Raw genomic sequence first — 9,962 nt, 5'->3', positions numbered from 1 at the left:
ATATGTATATTTAATTAAGTTATTAATTTCTTTATTTTTTTTACATTTGAGGGTTTCTATGAGGAAGTGGCCAACCCTCTGCTCCTGGAGGTGGACCTGCAGTATCCAGACAATACCGTGGAGTCTGTGACCACCAATCACTTCAGTCAGTTGTTCAATGGCTCAGAGATTGTGGTGGCTGGTCGGCTGATTGACAACGACCTGGATAACTTCCTGGTGGAAGTGCTTGGCCAGGGGGTGAGAAAAAGGAAATATCTCACACGTAGAGACCTCTCAAGTTGTTAAATGGTGTTTATGATTTTGTTTTTGGATAATGGTTATTTTTAATCTTTATTTCTGTAGTTTGAAGAGGACTTCAGGGAGCAGGGTCAGGCCGCGGTTGTTGATTGGGGTGTGTTGTACCCAGATGAGAGTTACATCTTTGGAGATTTCACTGAACGTCTGTGGGCCTACCTCACCATTCAACAGTTACTGGAGAAGAGGTCATTTATGCCAAAATCCACTCATTGAAATAAGTTTTATGTTGCAATAATTACTCTCTCTGTCATGATACAGCATGCGGATCAGTTCCTCCAAATCTGAGGCCATGGTCTTGAGCTGTAAAATGGTCAAGTGCTTTATCTGGCTCGGGGAGGAGGTCCTGCCCCAAGTGGAGGAGTTTAAGTATCTCAGGGTCTTGATCACAAATGAGGGAAAAATGGAGCGAGAGATCGATAGGTGGGTAGGTGCGGCGTCTGCAGTGACGCCGGCGCTGTACAGGTCTGTCGTGGTGAAGAGAGAGCTGAGTCAAAAGGAGAAGCTCTCAATTTACCGGTCGGTCTATATTCCTACCCTCATCTATGGTCATGATCTTTGGGTTGTGACCCAAAGCACAAGATCACAGATACAAGTGGCCAAAATGAGTATTCTCTGCAGGGTGTCTGGGCTCTCCCTTAGAGATAGGGTTATGATCTGTTGTATGAGAAGAGACCAACAAATAGTCAAACATTAGATTTAGAGGAAGCAATTTAGTTTGCATCATGTTGTGGAACAATGGACCAGCTTGTTATCCATCCATCCTCTTTACCATCTTCTCCCATTTTGGGGGAGCTGGTGTCTACCTCCACTGTGCGATAGGGACACCCTGGGCAGGTGTCACAGTGACACATAAAGACAAACATACAAACGCTCACCCACTCCTGCAACCTTCTCACTGTGAGGTGACAGCTCCTCTGGTGCTCGGTGCTACCCTGAACCAGCATTTGAACATCACGAAGAGTATTTGAAGAAGAGCGTTTGCTTAACAAGTTTTAATGTGCACTGGTGATTTACAGTTTTGTCTCTGGTGATCTACTGTGAGGTACTTCATAGGTATCAGGTTTTGTAAACCCTACAAAGGAATGTTCAATGTACTGTAACCAAAATGATCTTTGATGGTCCAATTTACTGGTAAAATGTCAGACTGATGATAGTTCATACATCCCAATTTGAGGCCATGGTCTTCAACTAGAAAAGGGTGGATTGCCAACACTAGATTGAGAACAAACCACTGTCCCAGGTGGAAAAGTTCAAGTATCTGAGGCGCTTGACGGTAGAGGGAACCAAGAGATTAATAGGGAGACTGTGAATGTGTCTGCAATCATGTGGTCACAGTACTGATCTGTCATGATGAAGAGTACACTGAGCAAAAAGGCACAGCTTTCAATTTATCAATTGATCAGCTTATGGTCATGCTCAATTAGTATGGATCAAAAGAATAGCATCACAACTATATGTAGCTGAAATGAACTGCTCAAGTTCGCCCATAGGGTTTGAGGAAAAAAGGTCATCTAAACGAAAGAAGCTTAGAGTGGTCAGGATTCTCTTGCAAAAGAGATTTTTAATCTCAGTGGGATTTTCTTGGTGAAATAAAGGTTAAAGACAAAAAAAGAATAGAGTCGCTGCTCCTCTGTATCAAAAGGAACTAGTTGAGGTGGTTTGGGAGTTTGGAATTGGCCTTCTGTATGCCTCCATAGAAGGTGTTTCAAACATGTCCTCCCAGGAAGAGAGATAGATTCAGGACTCATGGGATAAATTGTATCTCACATCAAGGTAAGAAGCTAATGAGAGGGTGTTTATAGTGTTCTTGTTTCTTCTGTTTGGAACAGTTGTGGCAACATATATATTTTTCCTTGTCACAGTAAGAGTGGTGGATCAGATGAGAAAGTCAATGCCACAGCAAAGGCCCTGGAAATGTCTCTGCAGTACAGCTTTGTTACCCCCCTCACCTCTATGGTGGTCACCAAGCCTGAAACCGAGGACGGAACAGAGAGCCCCCTCATCGCTGACAAACTCACTGAGGGTAAAACATGGAAAAGGCTTTATGTGATAGAGTGCAGGTTATCTTTCTTTACATGGTATTCACATTCACCAGCAGAGTTGACTAATGGATTAATGTTTTCAGCATTCCATTTTTTAAATGTTTCAAATTATTATTATTATTATTTTTTTTTAAACAGAACAAAGACAGCAAGCAGAAAAATATAAACCAGTGGGTAAGGTAGTCATTTTGTACTATACAGACAAAATGCAGTGAGGAATAAAAAAAACCTTTTATTTATTGGCTTTTGCTTGTTTTTTTAATTTTATTTTAATATAGCTAGATACATGGGGTCATCATATCAAAACCTACCTACAATGCACTATGCAAGGACTCCGTCCTATTATGGTGAGTATGTGAATGGCAGCTTCATGTCTGTTTTAGAAGTAGTCCATCACAGCAAGCCCATTTTCTTTACATTTTTAATGTCTCCTGTTGTTTAGTTCATTGTGATGCACGGCTGCTGGCATGTTGTGGACATCATTTATAGTGCCTGTTTGTATCTGTTGTGTTTTTGTGTTACCTGCAGTGGATGGAGATCCCCATTTTATGATTGAGCTTCCTGAGAAAGACGATGCTCTGTGCTTCAACATCAATGACCAGCCAGGAACCATCTTCAACCTGGTCAGAGACCCAGAATCAGGTCTGCCCTGACCCAGAATTCAGTCACTACATTCTTTTTTCAGTTTATACTTATAGAGACTGAAGAATGAATATCGTTTTTACCACTTTGTATGTAGCTCTTACAATGATGTATAGAATTATAAACCAGTCCTAACTACAATGTTCATTCAGGTCATCTGGACAGTTTCTTTCTTTCTCTTTTTCTTTCTTTTTTGTTGAGAGATGTTTCGCTCTCCATCCGAAGGGCTTCATCAATCTGAGGAGTCATAAACTGTGACTTTTTGACTCCTCAGACTGATGAAGTCCTTCGGATGGAGGGTGAAACATCTCTCAACAACAAAACAAACAAACAAAAAAACAGTCCAGACGACCTGATTTTTTTACCTGGATTATTGGGCATGAACTTTGATGACAGTCCTAACTGCGTTTCCTCAGGTATTCTGGTCAATGGAGAGGTCGTTGGAGACAAGATGATTCCCCCTGATGGGAAAATCAGCACCTATTTTTGGAAATTTGGCATCGTTCACCAGACTTTAGGGGTGAAGCTGGAAGTGACCACTCAGGACATTTCAGTATATCAGGACAGCAATAAGGTTGAGCTGCTGTGGACCGACACCGCTTCTCTTAAAGGACTCAAGTAAGGAATTCTATGTATTACCTTGCTGAACATCAAAACAGGATAAAGTACTACTACATTACCTTTGACTAAATCTATTCCAAACACTTTTCAGCAATTAAAAAATTTATCTTTGCAGCCAAAAATGGCAACAGTGGAAAGAAGTGAGACATCTGGGTGGTAAATTTGACACAACTGACTTTGACGTTTTAAAGATTCATACTCTGCTATACTATATCTTCAATTGTTTTATTTCACCACGTTAACCAGTCAGCTTCACATACCATTTTACTCAAAGGTTGTTTTGCCTATTATGTTTTTTATTCCATGAGAATGTTGCTTGTTTCAGAGTATGTACAATATATTACTCCACTGGAAAACAAACTTTCAAATTTTTTTTTAACAATTAAAAAACAAAAGCAAAACTTGAATAGTATCATGTGTTAAAGACAAATAAGTACAAATACAAGTTACTTTAAACCCTAAAACTGTCTGTTACAGTATGGACCTCCTGGTGACCAAGGATCGTAGTCTAACAGTAACTCTGAAGGACTCGGTCAAGTTCGTTATTTTGTTGCACAAAGTTTGGAAGAAGCACCCATACCACCGGGACTACCTGGGCTTCTACACCCTGGACACTCATCTCCTGTCCCCTGAAGTTCATGGTCTGCTAGGTACAACATGATACAAAACAGTGTTTTGCTTTTTAATTTAAGGAAAATAAAGGATGCTTTAATTTTCAAAGATTAAATTTTGGTAATTCCCTGCGTTACATTACAACCCACAGATCTAATGTACTCTAAATCATCCTTCAGGTCAGTTTTATCATGGGATTGATTATGAGGTGACAGAACTGCGACTGGGAGAGACCCCAGAGAAACCAGACGCCACCATGTATGTAAAAGGGCACGAGCTCAATGTGACCAGGTACGTGAACTGCGTCGTGGGTGTCTCAGATTCATGTGTGCGAGTGGCTGATGGAGTCATCATGAGTTTATGTCTTGGATCTCCAGGGGCTGGCAGAGAGACTTCAGGGAGGATGTGAAGAACGGTGAAAACGTTCCCTGCTGGTTCATTCACAACAACGGATACGGCCTCGTTGACGGAGATGCAAGAGACTACATCGTGACAAGCCTTTTTACAACAGTTTAAAAACAAGCTGTGCATCCATTTTGAAATGATCCAACTCATATTGTTACAAATTTAAAGGCACTTTCAACCACAAATACGTACTGCAATACTCATCCAGCCAAAGAAAAGAAGGCTTTGATTATAGTACTGGGATAATATGAGTGATTTATGGGAATAAATGGTCAGACATACTGAGAAATATTCTCAGTGTTCATACGTGTTGTAACTCAGTTCTTACAATCCATTCAAGATTGATTCATACATTTTCAATTCTGTCATTAAAAAAAGACTCATATTAAGTTTGGTGTGTCTCATAGATGTCTCATTTCAAAATATTAGGACGACTGCAGCACACAAGGTTTTTATAAGCTTGCTAAATGGTTTCTTTGTCATGAATTTAAATATTGGAACTGTTTCAGAGAAGTGATGTAAAAGTTTGTAAAAGTGTGAAAAGTCTGCTTTAAGACTACCACATCACAGAATGTGGAAATAAAAGTCCCACTGGTGGTGACAAGCTGTTGTCTTTATTTAAAGTTTAAAAAAAAAAGTCATTATTTATTATAGTTTAATCAAGATGGAGTGATGGTGTAGAGATGAGAGAAGGTGGGCCTGTGATTGGAAGATCGTTGGTTCAACTCCCAGTACCAACAACATCAACATGTGGGTGAGATAGATGAAGCACTCGCACCTGTCTCCACCCTCATTTGCCCCACTTTGGGCCCTTGAGCAAGGCCCTTAACACCCCCCCCCACACACACACACACACTCCCCATCTGCTCCCCCCGGGTGCCCTAAATAGCAATACTCTGCTTCACACAGAGGGCTGTGGTAGCTCGGTGGTCTGTGGTTGTGTCAGGAAGGACATCTGGCGTAAAAACAATTGCCATGTCTTCGTACAACTTAGTTCTCTGTGGCGACTCCTGAAGAAGGGAGCAGCTGAAGGAAGAAAAAATGAGTTTGATCAAACTGAAGTTTAATTTTCTGACCACAATTCCAAAAGTCACAGGAACAAGCCTGTGAATCAGCTGAAGAATATTATACTCATGGTGAAACATGGTGGTGGCAGCATCATGTTGTGGGCTTGCTTTCTTTTCGGCTGGAGATCAAAATACCCATTTATATTGGCCAAAACCCTTCAGCTGTCAGCCAGAAAGCTGAAGATAGACATGAATTAAATTGTTCAAAACTCAAATGACACTGAACATTACACCCCCCACCTCCATATTTACTGTATATGTTGCTACCTCTCTGCGTTTGTACTCTCTTGATTCCTTCACTCATCTCATTTCCTCACATCTATCCTAAAACTAGGAGCAAGACCCTAGTGTCACTTGTACAGTTACATCCTGTGCACAGACTGTCAAGAATCCTTGAGAAAGTTCCTGGATCCAGACGGTGATCACCACCAAAATATAACCAGTTGTTCTTTATGACAACCTCAACATTTCATGAACATTTCATGAACATTTCATGAACATTTCATGAACATTTCATGAACATTTCATGAACATCCATTCATGACTTTTTGAATGATATTGTGCACTGACAGACAGACACTAACGGAACGTCCTTGGCAGAAATCATGAAGGCAAAAGGTGTAAATAAATGATTTTAAACAAAAATCGAATTAATGTTCTTTCTTTTAAAAGAAGTTGGGAATTGATGTGTTCCAGTGTGCAGAACAGTCACTGGTGGGTTTTATGGTAAAGTGGAGACATTCTACCATACTTTAACCTAATTTTAGAAGAAACATCTTTTCAAACATCGCCTTGTTTTAATGGGATGTGCTGAGGTTAAAGGTCGGAGAGATGAGCAGGTGGTGCATCATCCAGACATGAGACGAGCCCAGTCGTCTACTTTCAACAACATATTTGCAACTTAGGGTCGCTCGTGGTTTCCACTGGACTCAACTGATATTCTCTCAGAAGAAAAAGACTTATTGAATAATTAGTTGTGCTTGTTTTTTGTTTGCATAAAAAGTGAAAACATACAAACTGAATCGTACGTCCAGTTAAATACACTAAACAAAAGCAGTTTCCCTCTCTGTTCTTAGCTTTGTGTTATTGCACATACAATTAAAAAAATATCCTTTTCTGCCTTACTGATAGAAAAACTTTATATATATATGTCTTAGTTAAGAGCTCGGCATGTTCAGAAGTTCATCCTCATGAGGATGAGTCAAGTCTTTTCAAAATAAGGACAGCTTATGAGAATGAGACATCTGGCCGAGTTTCTAAAGATTTTTCTCTTTTTAATGCCTAAAATAAAGGCATCAATGTGGCTTAAACCAAAAAAGATGGTTGAAAAAAGGTACTAAAATACATTTACAGTAAAAATTATATTATAATATAAATAAAAAATATTAAGTTGGTAACCTTTCATTTGTCATGCGCCTGTGGTTCATTTATTTTATCTCTTGGAGTAGCGATGCCTGTTATCATCACTTGTATGTAAAATAATATCCATCTAGAGGAAACATTTCAGCTAAACTTTTCATCTGTGGGGGTTTAATCTGCAACTGTTCAGAACAAAATCTGTGACCAGAGTGTATTTTATTATTCTTTTATTAAATTCCCTTGGACTTTTGTTTCATTTTGCAGCTCACTGCATGTGTGTCTTTACATGTTGGGTTAGTTTCGTGATGTGTGTGTGTGGTGTGTGTGTGTGTACATGGCAAATGTTTTGACCCCAGTTATGTCGGAAGTTCAGGAGTTGAGAGGGATTTTGTGATGGGGATCCCTGCAGAAGTGTTTGCCTGCATGCATCTGTCTCTTTGTGCGCTGTGTTTTTCCAAGCTTCGCTGAGTAACTCCAGATGTGCTCAGGATCAGGGTGTCAGCAGCAGCTTCAGAGGGCCTCTCTGGACTCTGTAGAAAAAAAGAGTAACTTCTTCACACATGGCTAATATTACTGTCTCTGCTGCTCATTCTCCAGGTCTCTAAAAGTTTAGAAACATCCCTGAACTTGCAGAGTGGTAGTTGTGTTTTTTCAAAGGAATAAAGGTGTAAGTCCGCAGTGCTACCACCAGATGGCAGGAGAGAGCTGTGAAACATCTGCAGAACATCCTGATCTCTAGTCTGCATCAAGTTCTGAGTGTCGTCATGGCGTGTCGGCAGCTTTTCATAAAACAACAACAAAACTTACAAAACGAAATGTCAACTTCATCTAAATTAATTAACTTTTATTTTAGTTAGCTTGAGTGGTTCTACAAAAATCCTTTAGTATGAGCAGCTGACCAAATTAAAACTTTGATCTTCACATCTGAGATGTTAGTTAAACTTCTGATTTTGTGTTTTTATTATTAAAATGTATTCTTGAAAAAGGTGTGCAAAGGTCTTGAGCACCAGATGTTTTTTAAACCAGTAAACCAGGCTTTAATCTTTTAAAGTGGCCATGGCTCATCTTTATTTATGCTTTCTGACAATCTTTTTACGTTTTCTGTAGATCTTCTTTCTTTTTTAATACAATTTTCACTGCTGTTTCTGAACATTTTCAAAATATAATTAATTATGAATCATTTAGAATTGTAAAGTCAAGGGATGAACTGACTGTCGACACTAAAATAGAGGCACAGTTTGTCTTTTGTGGCAGCTGAAGGATGATACATTTTTCTGATCCTGTGTTGGGTTTTTAATAGGAATCTTATTTTTTAACATGACTTTAAAATACTGCTCATTTAAATAGTCGATTTAGGAGCACACACTCTCTCATTTTGTTTTAAATCATACATGCTTTAATGATCGGAATAAAAGACTGAAGAAGAACTTGGTCACATGAAAGCAGTTCAAATAAAATTATTACAAGACCTTGAAAAGCCTTTAAGAACTATTGTTTAAGACCAGCTTAAAAGAAGAAGTTCTACCTGCTGGAAAACAAAATGAATTTAAGAAATGCATGAGTTGTTTAAAACTTTTGCACAGTACTATATATCATGGGTTCTTCAGAAGCACCGATTCTCATTATTTTGTGCTTCTAAGTGACAAAAAACAACTTAAAAGTCAGTAGTAGAGTAATTAAAATTTTGTTTGTGATTAATATCTATAATTATTGTTTCAATTATAACTTTTAATACTGTTACACATTTTGAAAGTAAATGCATGTAATTGTTTTTATGTGTTGCACACATTTTCTTTACATTTAAGTTTGTATTTGCAGCTAAAATGACCTTTGACCTTTGCATCATGAGGATGTAAACCTTCCATGCAGTCAGTGAGGTGTCTACAGTTTCACATCATCTAACTTTCTTCCTCATGACTTGGCCTTTTTTTTTTTTAAACTCCGACCTCCATCTTTCCCTCCCAGGTCCTCCCTCCTTCCCGCATGTCTCTCTACCTTTTGTTCCTGTGAGAATATTTCACATTGCTGCTGCCGCTGGTGCGTGATGTCGGGGACTGAGTGCTCATTGTGTGAACGCAGTGTGGGTGCTGCGGTATGCGGCCTCTTGGCGTGCGGTGTGTCGTGACAGGCGTGTGGCTGCTGACGCCAGCCGGCCGCCTTCCTGTCTGTCTGTCTGTCTGTCTGTCTGTCTGTCTGATCAGTGACAGCTGACCATCAATGACACTGTCGTACCCTCTCTCTCACAAGTTCATTGCAGCTCTGGATGATTCCTAAAAGTATATTTCATCATCAATGTTCTGCACACAAATGTTTTATTAATTCAGTTTACTTCAGTTTATTTATACAGCATCAATTCATAACAAAGCTGTCTCAGTGCACTGTACAGAAACATATGTGTACTTAAAAAAGCCATTTAGTACAGTTTTCTATCTAATGAAGCCATCAGACACAGGCTCCCATCCTGAGCAAGCACAAAGGCAACAGTTGGAAGGAAAAACTCCTTTTTAACAGGAAGAAACCTCCAGCACAGGGTTATTCAATAAAACTGCTCAGGGGGCCAAAAGCCAACAGCTCGGGGCCCGGACATCCAGCGATTAAAATCATAAACCAAAGTTTACAATGATCTGTTACTTTTAAAATTGGTTTATTTTATTGCATTGAATCATAAATGCAATAAACAGAACTAAAAACTCAAAACAAGAACCAAAAAAAAAAAAACATCCATCCATTATGTATAAAAAAGTTAAATCTGGTCCTCTGGACATTCATAAAAACAAAAACAAAGCAAAACAAAAAAATATATAGAAATGTTTCGTCTTTCATCCGAAAGACTTCCTCAGTCTGAGGTGCTGTATTCAGCTCAGTCTCATAAATAGCACCTTCTCAGAGTGGATCAACCAGTTTTGCTGCTGACAAA

General features: G+C 39.2%; 1 protein-coding gene across 1 annotated transcript in view; it reads left to right on the top strand.

Annotated features, from left to right (window-relative positions):
• LOC119412144 (inter-alpha-trypsin inhibitor heavy chain H3) overlaps window positions 1-4,879 on the top strand; it is a gene marked incomplete at its 5' end in the record, with an annotated part of 7,929 nt that extends 3,050 nt beyond the window's left edge. Inside the window, 10 exon segments of the mRNA XM_037679120.1 lie at window positions 52-237; window positions 343-482; window positions 2,160-2,320; window positions 2,478-2,513; window positions 2,618-2,686; window positions 2,868-2,981; window positions 3,398-3,599; window positions 4,080-4,252; window positions 4,394-4,505; window positions 4,592-4,879. Of these exon segments, the coding sequence (XP_037535048.1) occupies window positions 52-237; window positions 343-482; window positions 2,160-2,320; window positions 2,478-2,513; window positions 2,618-2,686; window positions 2,868-2,981; window positions 3,398-3,599; window positions 4,080-4,252; window positions 4,394-4,505; window positions 4,592-4,730 (1,332 nt within the window).
• Between the last annotated feature and the right edge of the window lie 5,083 nt (window positions 4,880-9,962).

Source organism: Nematolebias whitei, chromosome 7, assembly GCF_014905685.2.
Source record: "Nematolebias whitei isolate Nwh7 chromosome 7, NemWhi1, whole genome shotgun sequence".
NCBI lineage: Eukaryota > Metazoa > Chordata > Actinopteri > Cyprinodontiformes > Rivulidae > Nematolebias > Nematolebias whitei.
Note: the sequence above shows the minus strand (reverse complement) of the source record. Positions and strands in the feature narration are given on the sequence as shown.